General features: G+C 42.4%; 1 protein-coding gene across 2 annotated transcripts in view; it reads right to left on the bottom strand.

Moving 5' to 3' along the window:
* The window catches only part of ADK (adenosine kinase), a 271,769-nt gene extending 254,087 nt beyond the window's left edge, over positions 1-17,682 (bottom strand). The window contains exons 1-2 of one of the 2 annotated variants that reach the window (XM_053984208.1): positions 17,571-17,682; positions 2,264-2,338 (exon numbers count right to left, since the gene is read on the bottom strand). In XM_053984208.1, coding sequence (XP_053840183.1) covers positions 2,264-2,338; positions 17,571-17,626 — 131 coding nt within the window. In that variant the 5' untranslated portion in view covers positions 17,627-17,682. Of the gene's footprint in view, positions 1-2,263; positions 2,339-8,980; positions 9,095-17,570 lie in introns of those variants that run through there. The other variant, XM_053984209.1, reaches the window with a different exon arrangement.
* Between the last annotated feature and the right edge of the window lie 131 nt (positions 17,683-17,813).

The raw sequence follows: 17,813 nt of genomic DNA, 5'->3' as shown, positions 1-17,813 counted from the left end.
AAATCTTTTTAAAAAGACCACTTTCTATACTTCCTTATGCTGTTTCAATTTGCACTTTCTTAACACAAGTTACAAAAATAAGCTGTTTACAGGACTCATTTTAATACTCTTATTTCATTGACAATGTATATTGATTACATTTGCAACATCAAGTCCTTTATATTGAACAAAGGTATTTATTCTTACCACTGACTGTACGAGAGGTGGATAAAGCAACAGAAACACTGTAAAAGTTAAATGTATAAAATTCTTATGGGTGTTTACCTAAACTTTTCTTATTTTCCTAAGCTACCTTCTCAAGTCAGAGCCCTGCTGGCCTGACAACCCCATTAAACATTCCCACCCAGTAGAAGAGGTGAGAAACAGATTCAAGGTTGCCAAGATACCAAAAGGTGACACTACATGGCTAGAGATGGGTGCATTTCTTGCTTGACAAGAAAAAAGAGAAACTACAATGATCAAAAACTTCTCTTTCAAATGCTTCACAGTCCTGAAATGTCTGTGCTCTTGCACCTCCCTGCAGCATTTGAATAGATAACTTTATTTTAGCAGTTGTTCTACAGCTCCATTTTCTATTTTAACTCCCTTCCCAAGCTGAGGAGGCATGGGATCTGATCCCCATTTCAGGAAGTGTTGCAAAAGGTAGTTGGACCTGGAGTAGAAACACTCTTGTCGGTTTGTTAAATGGACTTCTCTGTATACCCTGACAAACAGGGAGAGGGGTATCAAATCAGGTGCAGGAGAAGGTAAACAAGCTCCTCAGTTTTGAGGTTATTACCAGAGCTATCACACTATCAGGAGGCTCCTGTGAAACTGCTGGGGGAAGACTACTTATGGCTTTCAATAATGCAATACCCCACAAATGCATTTTGGCAGTAAAGAAATGCTCACAGAGCATATGCTGCTCCAGGAGATAATTTAATTTGTCTGACAGGACTCAAATTTGAGAACATAAGACTCCTAATTTTTAAATTAAATTAAATTCTGCACAGCACATCACATCCAGTGAAAAGCACAATGCACTCCTGAAGGATTTCAGTGCTGCAGTAGAGATCCCATCATCTCTTTTATGTCAGCAATTTGTAAGGATTAGTTGGAGAGTATTGTTGGGTTGGGATAAGGGCATTTCTTATTTTTAGAGACTGGCTTTCAAGTTATTTCGGTGGAAACGTGAGGCAGAGAATTACACCAGATTAATTCACTTTTTTGAATGCTTAAGACATAGACCTGATTTCTAAAGTTCCAGGTGTTTGAATTTGACACAATCCATTACATCCTTGTCTTTTGTTTCCAGCTTACAACATAGAGGCTTTCACTTAAACAAACCTTAAGATAAAATTTGAGTGATGAAATATTGATGACAAATTATTGCTATTAAAAGCTGCAGAACAAAATATTTATGCCTGACATTCAAAAATAAAAACTCTGCACCTATTCTTTATTTGGTGATGTGAAATTTAGTTTTGATGCAATTTTCCCATTAAGAAAATAAAGAACAATTAGAGAAAAAAACTTATTAACACTTCAAAAATTAAAGAAAAAAATGCAAGCACTGAAAGATCAAATCAACTTACAAAGCAGAGAAAAAGTGGTAACAGCAATAAAAAATGGAGCTCAAGCAGAAAGATTTAGAAGAGCAACTCTATTTTACACCTCTGGAAAAGACAGATCTCTAAGCTGATTCAAGAATGAGTAGGCTTAATGCCAATTAAGCAATCCAGCAATATGGTTATATGGATGGTAGTATAACAAGTAGGCTTAAGCAAGATAACAGACAACCTGATAAGAAGCAGTTCTGTTCCTGACTGATAAACTGGAATATTTTTTAAAGGTATATTTGCACAGCTTTTCTTGGTGTGTTACAGAAATGGCCTATTTACCCCACAGACATCACTGAAGAAGAGTACAGTAATAGTAAATCAAAAGTAGCACACCAAGATTCATATAAGAACTACCTAAATCTTACTGAAATTGACAACTCCCTCCAATTAAAGACTAACAGAGACATCATGAGGACACCAGAATAAATTGATAAAAAAACATATGAAAATACTGAAGGTTTACATAGATACTACCACCACCCCCACAGTTTCATAGAGCAAGATCAAATGATAGATACTGGCCACTTCCAGCACAAGGCCAGAATCCCAGAGATCAGCCTAAACACAGCATTATACGTGCAGGTAGCCCACCGTTTATTTATAGGCATAATTCTGGAAACAAAACTGACATTAAAAAAAAAAAAAAAGATATCAAGCCTTACTTGTCAAGGAAGTCCTTGTCCACAACTGCACAGATATCAAGCAGAGGATTTCCCATTCCAAACAGGACATTTTCACTGTAAGAGAATCAATTATTTCGAGTTAGCTTAGTACTGGTTTATTGTTTCTAGTATATGTAAAGACGTTTTTTAATTAGAGAGAAAAACAAAAGAATACACATTTTCCCCAGCACAGTAAACACCTAGTGACCTGGCATATACACAGAATCAAATCTGAGTGAAGTACCATCCTACAGTGATCTTGGATCAATACACAGACTACAATAATAAGCACATTATTCTGTTAAACTGTCACTTACTCAGATAAAGAATTTAAGCTGCATGCCACATTCCGGAGTTTTAAAGGATGATATTCAAGTTGCAATACCAAATTTTAGACAGGGGAAGCATCACACCAGAGTAATAAGAATTTCACTGAACCCACTCAGTTGTTGGTTACCAACAAATAATTAACAATTTCAGTCTGTTCTACTAAACTGAAACAAAGAGACTATGGATTCTGCATTGTCAGCCATTTTAAACACTGCAGCTGTCTATTGGTAGGTTGGATGTACTTTCTAAGCAATTTGACATTCATTATCATTACTTCTTTCACATAAGAAAAAAGATATCAAAAATACTGTAAACAGTATTCTTGAGACAGATAGCCTGAACCTCTTTTTTTAGATTAATACAGAAAAACCATGTGTTACATTTTCCTGAATAGCATGCACTTGGGTGATAATGCAGTAATACCAAAGGATTAGATATGTGGCCAAGTGTCAAGTAGGAGTGAATGCAGCTGTTCTCTAAAACTACATCCAAACCCATCACATTCCTTGCCAAACTAACACCTACTGTCTCCAACCAACAAGGCACACCCATGCTCCAGCTACCAAAGGTAGCCTCAGTATGACCACCTATATGGGGTTTGTGTGGCCAGGTTTTGGTAGCCAGGGTCCTACAGGGGTGGCTTCTGTGAGAAGCTGCCAGAAGCTTCCACCATGCCCAGCAGAACCAATCCCTGGTAGCTCCAAGATGGGCATGCCACTGGCCAAGGCAGGGCTAAATAGATGATCGTTACACCTCAGTGATAACAGATGTCAGAAGAAGAGGGAAAAAAAGTTATTGCTGTAGATGTAATGAGGCCAGAGAAGAGCAGGGTGAGAACATGTGAGAGGAACAGTTCTGCAGACACCATGGTCAGCAGAGAAGGAGAGGCAGGAGATGCTCCACCTGAGCTGAGGTTCCCCTGCAGCTCTTGGTGCAGATCATGGTGAAGCAGGATGTCCCTCTGCAGCCCACAGAGGTCCATGGGAATGCAGAGATCCCCCTGCAGCCCATGCAAGAGACCCACACTGGAAAAGGTGGATGCCTGAGAGGAGGCTGGGACCCCACGGGAGGCCTGTGCTGGAGCAGCCACCTGGCAGGGACCTGCAGAGCCATGGAGAGAGGAGCCCATGCTGGAGCACGTTTCCTGGTAGGACTTGTGACCCTGTGAAGGAGCCATGCTGGAGCAGCCTGTCCTTGAAAGACTGCAACTTGGTGGAACAGTGACCCACGTTGCACTATGGAAAACATGATTAATAACCTTGATACTGAGACACAGCAAACCATGCTTTTAAGTATCCTAGTTTTTGTAGCTTTAAAGACAATCCTTTAGAGCCCATTTCACTGTAAATAAAATGTGGAAGATGCTTCTTGAAATGTGTGCTTGATGCTGCTTGTGGAAAATGGAGCCAGAAATCCAGCTTGCTCCTAATTGGAATAGTTACTATTAGTTAGTATTATTAGTAACTATATAGTTTACTAACTGCTTAGTAAAAACCTGTAAGACTGGCTACATACTTTTGTCAGTGTGACAAATAGCACAATGTTCAAAATAGCATAACCATAAGTTACACCTGGCTAGAAGACATGAAGAGTGAGAGACAGATGACAGCTCAGAAGACATAAGGATAAAGGGGATTGCAGTTGAAGTCACAAGACAGAACATTCTCTCTGTTGTAAAACCTAAGTATTGCATAAGTAGTACTGTAGGACAATGAATGAAGTCAGAACTTTTCAAGTGTTGAATGCAGATCTGTCCCAAGCTATATGTTCCTGTACTTAATGTTTACCTGATTTTCACATGCTGTGAAATTCTACACATCAGTAGATTTATAACTACACTTAAAAAAAAAAAAACATATCATGGATAACTTCCGTATAAGACTACAGCCAGGACTTTAATGGCCAGTATGCCAGAAAACAGCAGCTGTACTTACAAAAAAAAAAAAAATTCTGCAATACAGCTGACATGCTGAGGTCACCGCCTGTGAAGAAGTTACCACGTTCAATGGAAAAGCAAAATAGAAGCTACCAAACATTCAATGAGCTGTGGACTACAGAACCTGCAGGTCAGTGTGTTCAAAGCAGCACAAGAGCAACTTTGTGCAGAAGCTGTATGAAGCCAATAACGTGTACAAATTCCTCACATGTCAGCAGCACGAACCAGAACTTTCGGTGCTATTTAATCCAGGCAGCTCTTTACATCACATGCAAGTCCTGCTCATTCCCAAGCCTTCCTTTGCCCACAATATTTTATAATCATCCCCATTCAAGTATTCCAGAGGCTGTATGTAGGGCGCCATTTGGAATCAAGTTTGAAAAGCCAAGGTAGCTATCATTAGATTAGTAAATGTATGTTCAGAAACATTCCACTGAAACTTCTGGGCAAACGCTCCTCGAGTTCAGTATAGTTGTTTCTCACAACTAAATGCAGGACAGCAGAACTTGACAATGTTTTAAACACATAAAACTTTGAGTAGATTTTAGTAGATCGATTTTGCTGAAGAAATCAAGTCAAGTGTTATGCACTGTTTACCTATTTTTGCAAATAATCTAAACACATAAGATAATGTATACGAATCTCTAGTTCTGGGTCTTCAATTAATATGTATTTCTACATTTTTAGTTCTTTCTAGGTGTTAAAATTACCTAAGTCCCAAGATACTAGAACTTCTGTGCTTAAAAATATGTATTAACATTCAACTGGAAAAAAAAAACAAAAAAAAAAAGAAGAAGAAAAATCCATACACTCCATTTGTAGTGGGGACTGGAGTTGTATTTTTCCTTAACTGTCACTGTATTTGGCAAAAATACCTTTATGGGGAAAATGGGAAAAGTCTAAAGAATTTCTAAGTCACAAATTTTTAAAAGTCAACAAGCAGATATTGAAGAGGTTGGATTCCATCCCAGAGGTCTTTTCCAGCGCAACTGATTTTGGGATCCCCCACTGTGATCAGCATTTTCTAATACAAGCTTTGTTAACCAATCTGGAAGGTCCTAGTGTTAAAGAGGAAGACTTGACTGTGTAAATTGTTAGCATGTTCAACCTGACTAACCCAACACTGGCTACATTTAGCGCAATGCAAATCACCCTTCCCTTCTTGAGGAGATGCAAATTTCCACACTGTTATACTATTGCACTGCTTGTGGCACTACATGAAGTAGAGCAACTACTTGGCTTCAGGTTGCTCCTTAGCAAAAATGAAAAATATGTATTTTTTAAATCTCATATACTCTGTAAAGCCACATAAGCCTCTGTAAAAGCATAACATAAACCAAATATTTATGATTCTGGAGAATGCTAAATTTACGAGTCTCCAGAGCGAAAAACTGAGATGTTAAACTGTTATATTCTCATCAAGTTGAAGACTTTGAACAGTAGATTGGAACCTTATAGGCTTTATGTTTGCTGTTCAGTCACACTGGACATCTGCAGTGATTAAAATTTCAGTGATTACTTCCAACCAATTAGGGATAAAACATAGTGAGGAAGCAGTAATAATTTCCTGAAATTTGATATTCCACAATACATAGGTTATTTGGGAACACATCTCTACCACAGACACAGAACACACTTTTGTAGTCCCCAGCCTCCCTGACTCTCCCCAGTCCCTTCTCTTTCACTGGAGTACTGGTATCACTCAAAAAGGATGTTCTTGTTTGACCCAACTAACCTATTGCAAAAGAATATCTGGATCAGTTCTTCAAGAAGCAGGTGATAACTCCTTCACCTGCACAAATTAAGGGCATATACAGTCATTAAGTATACATTCAGCATCTATGTGTGTATATGCATACAGACACACAAAGAGTACATATATATGAACAAGATATATGCTTTTTAAACTCCCAACTACAAATAAGATGCTGATACAAATCTAAAAGTTGTTCGGACAAAAACACACCATCCATCTAACAGGCAAAACTCCAGAACAGTAACTACAGAAACCTTTGATGTACATCACATTTACATTCATAACTATTGACAAGCAGCAATATACTTTATGAGTTTGGCTTTTACCTTAGGACTACATGAAGTGTGAGTTGCAATTACGAATTCAAGCAATGTAACTCATTAAGTACAAATAAATCTTCACCTGTTAATTAGGTGTTTTGTTCAGACATTACTAATATGATTGATTTTACACAAATGGCCACCTTTTCACACCTTACTCTTATCACAAGTGGCAGAAGTAATAAAATTAAAACAAACTGGATAAAAACAAAATAACAAACCCAAACAAATAAACAAAAAAGAACCCACAACATCAGTACTGAGTTACCCTTGAACCTCTTTTAAGAAGTCAACAAAATTAACTGCAACTGAATGATCTGGAAAGCTGTCTCCAATCTCATGCTCTACTGCTGCAGGCATTTTTTAAAATGTGGTCCTGATTCAAGTTGGCTGCTGAGCATTAGCAGCACTATATCCAACTATCACACAATATTGTTATCATCCCAGGCTGCTGTGCACTTCCGTGGAAGAGCAACATCAAAATATCAGTGAAAGCTTATTATTAGTTACTGGCACAGAGACAGAGGAATATTTTGGGCCTTTGGATACTGGCAACTCAGAAAGCCTTAAACATGACTGAGACGTTTGGGTGTGCAATTGCATGGCAGCATGCTGTGTGCCTAGTCGTCCTTTTACAAATTTAAGATACAGTCTTGTAAAATCTAAAATATTAGTATTTCTAAAGGGTTTCACTATGCCCTTTAAAGTAAGGCAAAACAAAGCATGTTTTAAGCCTGTTCTCAGCATATCCAGTTCAGTTTAAAACCCCATAAATGACAAGATTTGAACTTACCGAAAGTTACTTATATTTGTAGTTAAAGCAAAATACCAATAGCACCAGATTTATAGCACTTGACTAGCTATAAGCTCTCAACTAAGAGCATCCTCCTCTCATCCCACATACCCATGTAACATCATTACAAGTAGGATGATACTTAACAGTAAGTAACTCATCTAATACAAAAGTACCTTAGAACTATTATTTCATCCTTCCAGAGTTCAGACAATTTTCTTGCATCACTGGTCAGCAAATCACTTTAGCATATAGACCTTAAACATACAAGGTGGCCTGTAGGACTGCTCACATGCTTTCCTGACATGGGTAAGCAAAGACAATATTTGGCTAAGCAGTTACATATTTACATACTGACTTAGAGGAACATCTTCAGTGAAGACTTCATTTATTATGAAGCTTTCATAATCTTCTAAAGAGACACACTCACAGGCTCCAACTTTGAAAACAAGTCTAAAAGCTTTGGCCTTACGTAAGCAAGGCTGCCGCAGAAAAAACTGTTCCACTACTAGCCAGCTCCTCACACAGCTGTGCTAACTCCATGAGCCCCAACAGTGAAATACTATTGCAATTTCAAAGTTACCGTCTAGGTCAGAAACAGTGTAAATGAAACCTGATACACAGAGTTTGGAGGGTGGAAAGAGGAGATGGGAGAATTGCCTTGAATTATCAAATTGAACTTGGAGTCTGTAATATTAGGCATTTCTTTAGCAGCCAAAGGTCTGATCAAAGGTTACTGATTTACCTCACAATACAACCCCATCTTAAGATGAAGTGTTTGGGGGAGAAAAACTATTCACAGTAACTCCTTTCACTGAATGTTAAGTTACGGGTTTGTCATTCTCCGGGTTTCACTGACAGGCTGATATCACCGCAATTCCAACAGCCTGCCAAGAGCCTAGCCTGCTATTAAGCCCCTGCTTCTCGTTATTGGGGATTCTTTTAAAATCTAGTTCCAGTCACGGCAAGCTACAGCGGGGGTTTAAGGTTCCAACGCCTCTGCCGGGGCCCCTCGACACGCATCCTCCCACGCCCACGGGCGGCACCCCGCGGCTGGCGGCGGCCGCCCACGCCCAGGCGCTACCTGTGACAGCGGCACCGCAGCCGAGCGACGCCGCACGCAGCCCCCTGCCACCGCCCCGCGGATCACCTGCGGGCCCGGCCCGGCGCAGCGCTGCTCGGGGCTCTCGCTCCCGATGCCGCTGGGCACCGGCATCGCCCAGCGCCGCCGGGAGTCCCGGCCGGGCGCGCCCACCTGCCCGCGAGAAGCCAACGCGGCGCCCCGGGAGCGCTGTCGCTACCGGGCTCAGGGGCCGGCAAGGCACCGGCACAGCTCTCCGTCCTCCCGCGCCCCAGGGGAGCGGGCGTGCAGACACCAAACCAACTCGCGGCACAGGGAGAGGGATGGGACGAAGCCGCGCTGCCCCGCATCCTAATAACACAGCGGGGAGAAGAGCCCGGCTGCGGCGGAGCATCGCGCCGGGCGCCTCCGCCCCGCCAGCAGGAGTGCATCAGCACCCGCCGCCCCTTCCCCCGGGACGCGGGGCTGTGCTGCGGGCGCTGCCTGGGTGCTCGACATTACCTGAGAGTGGCCATGGCTCCACGCCCGGCCGGCCGCCCGCGGCAGAGTCCCCTGGCAGCGGCACCAGCACCGTCGCCTCTCCGCCCGGCGCCCGCGCCTCAGCCGCGACTGAGCGCCGGGCAGCGCTCGGCCGGCCCACCGCGCGCCCCGCCCCGCCCGCTCGCGCGTCCCGCCATTGGCAGGGCGGCCGGCGGGGGCGGGCCCGGGCCCTGCGCGGCGGCCGCGCGGCGCGAGGAGCCGCGGGGCGCTGCCGACGGGCCCCGCGCCCCGGTTCGGCAGCGCCCGGTACCGAGCGGTGCCGCCCGCCCGGCACCCCCGGGCTCCTCGACCGCCATCTTTGGTACGGGCGGAGAGCGCGCGCCTCCCACATAGCTCCTGCTGCTGCCGTCCCCTCTGCGAGCCCCGGCGGCGAGCGTGGGAGACAGTGACAATTGGCCAAGGGGAAAAAAAAAGTTTAGTGGCGGTAGCCGCGCAGAGGTGCGGGGCTCGAGCCGCACCGCCCACAGTAAAGATGGCCAGCGGAGCCCCTGGCAGCGCTGCCCCTCGGGTGTCACGGGGCCGTGGGAACCGAAGGGATCCCCCCGCCCCGGCTCTGTTCTGGCCGCGGGCTGACGCCCGCCCCGACACACGATCACTACACCCTAGACACGAACGCGTTTTAAGTCTTTTTATTTAACTGTGCGTTGGGTCAGACGCGAAGCCGCCCCGAGTGACCTCCTGCGGAGCCCGCCTTCCTCCGCAGGCGGCGGCCGCCGGGCGCGGGGCCGGGCTGCCGAGCCCCGGAGCACATCGCCTCATTCCGGGCTGCCGGAGCGCCTGGCAGCCACCTGTGGAACGAGCGCTCCGTGTGCCCGGCCCGCCAGAGGACACGACTGGAAACACGGGAAGAAAAGGGCAGCCCGACATTGCTTATCCGCTTTTTTTTATTCGCCTGACACTGGCAGAACTGCCGTATCAGAAAGGGAAAGTCTCGCTAAAGCCAGGTTTCTATCGTCACTCCTCATCTGGCTGTCAAAATTACTGCCACATTGTGCAGATTTGGCACGCACTTTGTTAACTTGCTAGCACCAGAAACACTGATTCATGAAACTGAAGCCAAGAGGTTGTTTTTGCCAAAAATGAATCCCACATTGTTAAGTACTGCTGTGTCACCTCTAACTAAATATTTAAACTTCACAACTTCATAATCCTGTGGTTATTAGTCTGAAGTTTCCCTTCCTTTCCATCTACAAAATGGGAATATTTTATTCAGAAAAAATTAAAGCCAAACTTTGCTTCTATTTCTGATTTTGGGGTCTCTCAGAGGGGATGATGCCAAAATATGACACGCTGATGAAGGTCAAGAACCTGAACTGTCACATGAAAATAACAGAAAAATTTATGCTCAATACCTGATGTAGGACAAATCTCCTAGGTCCTCTAAATCAGACACTCAAAAAACAATCACCATTTACTGAACTAGTCACAAAATTTTCTTTATTGAAGTGTGTCAGGGGTCCTGAAAAATCAAATAAGAGTAGGAAACACATCCATCCTCTTACTGTTATTGCAATGTGTAAGAGGTCCTCAATCCTGAGGGAGGATTGTGAATTCTATTGAAATGCAAATACATAGATATATAATGGTTGCATCCTCCGATTCACATTGAACTATTTATTATGTCCAGTTTAGCAGTTTCAGTGTTTAATAGCCAAACCTCTGTTTTCTAACCTAGAAGGTGGGGGAAGAAGATCCCATCACCAGCAAATATAGTAATAGCTACATAACTTGTTATTGTATATAACTATAGAATGCAGCTGTCTTCTTGGTTCAATCACTGTATTCAAAATATTAAAAACATTTTTTTAAATCTAGTTGTAGATTCCCTCATAAATAATTGCCTGATTTTAACAAGCACATAAAGATATGTAAAGAAAAATACATATTATACTTCAACATTAACTATCTTTACAGTAATTTGCAACATACAGCTGCATATTACAAATAGTAAGCTACAGACTAAGAGGCCAAATGAGGTACCATCAAATGTTTCTAACTTTTACCTCTTGAGCATATTTTCTCTAAAAAATATTAACATATTTTCATGGAATAGCATGTATGACACCCCAACAGCAGTCAATAGCACTTTATAAGCCTCCAGCTATTCCCCATGCTCAATCATCTTGCCTGTGCTATCACATTCTCACAGGTTCTACTGCTACTGACATCTTCAGACACCACCTACCCCTACTACCACTTATCACTGGGCTTTTAGTCATTTGCCAGGGAACTGCTAGACATCCAGACCTAACCCTAGCCTAAGTAAGTGGAGAAAAAGCAACCAGAGTATCCCTGGGAAAATGGTCAGTTATGACTTATGGTAATTCAGAGATCAACTTAATGCTTGTGCCCCAATTTCAACTTGCAGTCCCACCATGTATGTGCTGGGCAGCCAGTCTGAGTTTGCTCAGCCTTCCTGACCCCTGACCTTCCAAACTCCCTCTGCTTGCATGGGGCAGCTGACCTTGCCTTCACATGTGATTTGGCCTCAGAAATCCCTAAGAGAAACATGGAATTTACAGCTTTTGTATCTAAAAATATATAAAGTCTGACACAATGTAGCCACAATTTCTTGACTGCTGTTGTTACTATACAAGAGAGAAATCTTCATGACCATGTAAGTTTCTCTATATATAATAAACAACTTCCTCGGGTGATTTCACTCAAATGTTTCCTTTCAAGCACACTATGAATTCAAAATGAACTCCACCCCTACCTGATAAAATAACAGGCAGGCATATGAGAACATTTAAAATTGCACTTTATTGAAGTAATCCATGAAACTCTACACATTATATATTTGTAACCTGTGTGTCCAAGAGACAGGCAATCTAGGCCTTAGCCTTGGACTAATGTGTTATGTTTTACACCACAAACATTTGGTATAAATCTTACAGTTTTCAATATATAAACAAAAAATTCTCTAGTAACCCCCATATTTTCACTCAATTTCTTCAAAGTACAAAAGTAAGGTTGATCTTAGATAAGCTGCCCATCTGTTTGCAAGACAGAAGGGTGATCTTTTATGTAATAGCCCCAGTAGACATTATAAAATGGGACTAGTGAGCAGCAAGTCCACAAATTCTCTTTGAATAACAGCATTTTGCAGAGCTTGCTGATATCTTCTATTATAACAGTTGTTTTGGAAACTTTTCTATAGAGAGAGTTTAATATCTTGCAACATAAATTAAGATGCATTTTTAGCTTGTATAGGTTCTGCTTGCAAAGTATTAAAAATCTTTTATTATTTTAAGAATTCTGTCACATCATCCCATTTCTTTTCATGTAGCTTCACAGAGTGTTCAGCTGTAAAAGCAAAGTCTATAAATCTGCTAACTCTTCAGCATATTGCAGACATCCATACTTTCTTCTATTTTATTCTAATCAAACAGCATAGCCCTTGAAACAGTTACAACTGCTTTGTACCACTGAATGTACAAAGAAGAAAACCCCACAACAATCTTTCACTGTAAATGAAATCCCAAGGTAGCATAAAGCCAGCAAGTAGCTTTATCTTACCATATATTTCAAGTTCAGAACAGCTTTGACTGTGATCAAATAATCATTATGGAAATTATTACAGTTCAAAATGTAAAAAATCCCCTTCCCTTCCCTGAAATCTGAGTAATACCCAAAGACTTCGCTCCTTCACACAAAATGTATTGATATTATATAAATAATAATATTTTGTACTACTATTATACATTATATGAATAATACATTTTTAAGAATCAATTTATGTAAATAAAAAATGAACATCCTTGAAAAAAAACATTGTGTTCACATTGTATCTGCAAATTCAATTTACTTTTTTCAAGAAGATAAGGTTTTCCAATACACTGTCAGCAAATAGTAATTAATGACCTTTAGATAGCAACCTATTCCCTGCTTCTGAAACTGGTTTTGTGAAATATTTGTGTACCATGCCTGTGTAAGTAACTACTAAAATTCAATATCACAACCTTGTATCACAAGCCAGAATTTTGCTTCCAAGATTTCCACATGAAATATACCTTAGCAACAGCAGAGTAAGCCAAGGTCTTGTGCTACAGAATTTCACATTGCTACACTAACACCATAGTCAGCTAATTCTGCATTCATTCAAGTCTCTTTCCTGGGCATCTTCCTTTTCTGTTCATAAGCAATATCAGTAGATCCAACGAGGTGAGTAATCCTACACAAACTGTTCCTTTAGTTGAAAAAGGAGGAACTCAAATCTCAGGAAAACACAGTTTCAAGATTCAGGATGAAAGAGGCCTATTTACACTGGCTCTTCTCTCCCAGGTAATCCAGCTTGCAAGCAGCCTCAGGGACAGCACTAGTCCCAGTGACTTAAGGGAGGCAAGGACTTATCCCAGCAAGGCAGAGCTGCACCTTTCTGCAGGGTATTGGTGGCCAAGGCTGTTACATCTAAACTTCTGCTGTGGGTGTGACTCTGCTGGCCAGGTGGGCTGCAGGTAACATCAGTATGGAAAGAAAGCCTGTGGTCCAGAGAACAAAGAGCCTTCCCACAAGCTCCTCTTTCCTCAGGTTACACACTCCCTACAATGAAGCAAGGAATTACTTCAACTAAAAGGATGAAACACCACAGCAATCTTTCTCCAAAACAAGAACACAAAACTGTGGAAACATGACACGTGCTGTGCAAAATCCCAGAGGATTACATCAAAGGCCAGGTGAAGATACTTGTCAAGGGTAATTTGAGAGTTATACATCTGAACAATGGAAACCAGTGCCGGCACTGTAAGAGCACAGGAGTTTCCATGCTGCAAGTCATTCCAGTCTTGGATGTATTTCTGTCAACACAGCTTGGAAGGGAAGGTAACTGCTGTTACATCCTAAATTAAACAAAATTAGCAACGTCTGTTGCTAGTGTCCTCAAGAGTATTTGTCTGATTTCTAAAGGGGACAAAATATTCATCTGAAGAAAAAGTCTATTGCTTTAATTCTGGGAACAAACACAGAAAAGTGCTTGAGTTTCAGCTCTTTCTTTGACCTGAGGACATTACAAGTACCAACATGGAAAACGTTACCTGTATTTGAAGATATAAGAAATAGGAAGACAAAAACTGAAATGAATATAAATAGGAAGCAAGGTGAAATTAAAAAAAAAAAATACAAACTGAAACCAAGATATTAAAGAGAGAAAAAATTACTAAATTCTAACTGAAAGCTTAGTCCCAGCTATCTTAAAATATTGAGAATCTTCTTTCATTTATAAAGAGCTGATGAAGGAATAAGCTAAATTAAAAGCCAGCCTATTAGGAAAATTAAAAATGCGTGAAATTAGCAATATTTTTTACAGCCACTAGTATCAACCTTTCTAAAATCTAGTGGAACAGTAATGACAAAAGACTGCTTTTGATAACAATTATGCACAGATTATTTGACAATTTATTCTTAAAATGAAGAGATGTCTAATAGTAGCAGAAGAGGAGGAATACTGTACTTTTTACTTTTAGTATGAACTATTTGCCAAACTCAATGCTTACATTATCTTCTAGATAAACTGATTTGTTCAAACAACTAGCCACGTCATAACTATTCAATCAATACAGCAGCTGCAGAACAGCCAGAAGGTCATAACGCAGCACAGGGGATTTGACAAGTTTGTGTGCAGAAGGAAAAAATGAACATGCATATTTCTATACAGACATGTACATATAAGCTCAAACATTGCTACAGAAAACGTCCAAATTCTTTCATAACTCTACCAGGCTGTTAATAGATCTGCTTGTGGTTTTCACAGACTTCCCTAACAAAACCAAATATAAAAGGACACAAATCCTTAGTAATTCTCCTCTGAAGTAACACCTCATGATGTTTCTAGTAAGTTGATGCTGCCACTCTGTGACAAGCCATTTTCAGTTTTGCAAGCCCATTTTCTGTTCAAACGGTGCAGTTCACACACGTACAATGATATTCTACTTCAAACAGCAGAGATGCAGTCAGAAGCCCGAAACAAGGCAGCACACATTAATGCCCTTGCCTAAAGCCCATTGGTTTGTAGTGGGGATTTGCAGGCATCAATAAAGACAATGCAAAACCTGCCGCCTAGCAGATGAATGTCAGCACAACACATTGTTGAGCTGGGAATGCCAGTTTGGGTCTCGGGCTTTGTGTGCTGCTCACTGGGTGGCAAAGCCAGCCATCCTATACTGCTTTCAAACAAGTGTAGTTTCCTGAACCCAGTCAGCTTTGCCTACCTCATGAGGGAGCGATATTTGCTTTCCTTTGTCTGGAAAGATCAAAAAGGTCTAAAAATGTATCCATGAAACCTCTATGAAGCCACTTTGAGAGAAAAAATAATGACCAAAAAAAAAAAAAAAAAGGAAAAAACAGGGAAAGGAAACATTTGCTATTGTTGATGAGGTATGGCTTGTATTGCATTGCAGAATTAATTTTTTATGTCTTTTTTTTTATACTAAAATAGTTTTCATGACAATCACAGGAAAGGTTTAGGTTGATATCATATGGGAGGATAAATATGGTACAACCATCCTTGTTGAATCCATTAGACATGGTCTTCTGAAGAGACTGGAGAGCCTCAGATCTACATATTGAGAACAAGGAATTGTTCTCTAGAATCTCCTCAAATTCTTGGTGTAACCAGTACAATGTTATTGAAATCCAAAATTTTTATGTGATTTTTCACTTCTTTTCTAATCTATAGAGGAGCTGTTTCCAAGCATATCTAGCAGTGCTTTGCATTAACAACTGAATCTCATTACAAATACAGCCAAGTCATGGAACCTCGACCAGTCTGGTACCTTCTCTAGTGGCTTTTAAGTCCCACAACAGCACTTAGCCAAACACGTTCTTGCCACTAGGTTCAAACGAGTGCTGAGGTCTGCTAAATCTAGTCCAACAACCAACTGCTTCATGAGTTCAACCTGTGGCAAACAGCACACATTAGCTTTATTTGATCACCAGTTAATTACAGCATTTCTTCTCTTATGAAACAAAGCTGGAGCCTATTTATACATTGGCTTGAAATAACTTGCAACAGAATTAACATATGCAAGTTCTAACAACATTCCGCATGTTTTATCTATTATACCTTACAGAAGTAGTATTTGCAGTTTAGTCAGTCGTTACCAGACATTGTATGTCACCACTGCCTTTCATTGCACTGCAAACAACCTTTAAATTTTTAACTCAGTACACCAATAATATTCTCAAATTTCAATTTTTTCTCATATTTCATCTTAAAATGCTGTTTCCTATAATAAACTTTATAAACAGAAACATTGCAGCTGCCAGTTTCTTGCCTCATCTTGCTTTACAGAGACCTGGAGATAACTGTTGCTTTTTTACTAAAACCTTCTCTTGCTGCCTGCCATTTATTTGCTTTCAGAGCTCAGTTACGTCTTTCCTCTTCTACTATCTGCAACTGAGCTTGTCAACCATTACTAAACTTGAAAAGTCACTTGGCTGCCAAAGAAGCAAGTACCCTGACTTTGACAAATTTAATAGCATTAGCTCTTTCAATAAGGACATCTGTACCAAGAAAGATTGTTCTCATCTCAGTACTAAAGTACATCCCCTTTATGCTATATTTGAAGGAGTTATTAGTTATTGCCAAGATAATTTTGGACCTTTCAAAGCTTCTGTCATTAATTCTCTTCATACACTGAACACTTGGAAGTCAGCTATCTTACAATTATATTCATATCTGAATAATCCTGAGAAAACAAACTTGAAACTGTATAAAAAAAAAACCAAAACTGTTCTACAGCTCTCAGTACTCAAACTTCTCATTTTGACTGTGCATCCTCCATTGAGAAACCTTACATTTTTCTGCTATGACATTTAAAAATAAATTACTTATGTCTATGCAGGCCATCATTCAGATGGGATTCAGTCAGTGCTATTGTACTGCGATCACAGAAATGAGGAAGTATAGCAAATCGCACAGATTATTTCAATATGAAAATGTTTTAAATTATATGGTATGTCTTGAAGAAAATGTAACTGTTAACGCGGATTTTCAGTTTCCTGTCTAACAGGGACAGAGACTCTCGCGCGAGTATTAATCGGGGTATTTTTCAGAGGCTATTTTCAAAGGGGAGGCAGACGCAACGACAACCCCAGCTGTGTTCTAGTACGGGGCCATCGTCGCGGGCAGCGTTCCGTTTTACCGCACCCCATCCAGACGCTCAGCAGCTCATTCGCACTGACCGACCCGACCCCAGGGCACAGCGCGACCCCCGCGCCGCCACCCGCCCCTGCCTCGGCTGCGGGGAGCCCAGTGCGGCGGCGCCCCCGGGCACCCGCCGGGCCCGGCAGCGGTTCCGCAGCAGCAGCCGGGGCAGCGCGGCGGGACGGCCCCGCCGCCGTCTCCACGTGCGCCCGGTGCCGCGGAGGGGCCGCCCGCGCCCCCCGGCGCAGCCCGGCCAAGCACAGCCCGGCGCGGCGGGACCCTGCCGGCGGAGTCCGACCGCTCCGCGGAGGCGGCACGTGTCTCGCCCTCAGCCGGGGGCAGCACCAGCGACCCTCCGGCACCCGCGGGGATTGCTCGCGAAGCAGAGCCCGTCCCGGCGCCCGTTACCTCAGCTGCTTCTGCTCCAGCTTCAGCTTCTTGGCTTGCGGCTCCCCTGCTGCCATCTTCGCGCTGGGCGGCGTGCGGCGCGCTCCGCTCCCCTCGGCCCGCCCGCCGGCCCCGGCCCGCCCCGCCGACCGCGCCGGCACCGCCACCGGGGGGCGGGGGCGCCGGGACGAGCGTACGGCCGCGCCGGGCGCCTGACGGGGCGGGGAGCGGAGCCCGCGCCGCCCGCCGTCCCTGCCCAGCCGC

The sequence above is a fragment of the Vidua macroura genome, chromosome 8 (assembly GCF_024509145.1).
Source record: "Vidua macroura isolate BioBank_ID:100142 chromosome 8, ASM2450914v1, whole genome shotgun sequence".
NCBI classification, from domain to species: Eukaryota; Metazoa; Chordata; class Aves; order Passeriformes; family Viduidae; genus Vidua; species Vidua macroura.
This window is presented reverse-complemented; position numbering and strand designations above follow the sequence as displayed.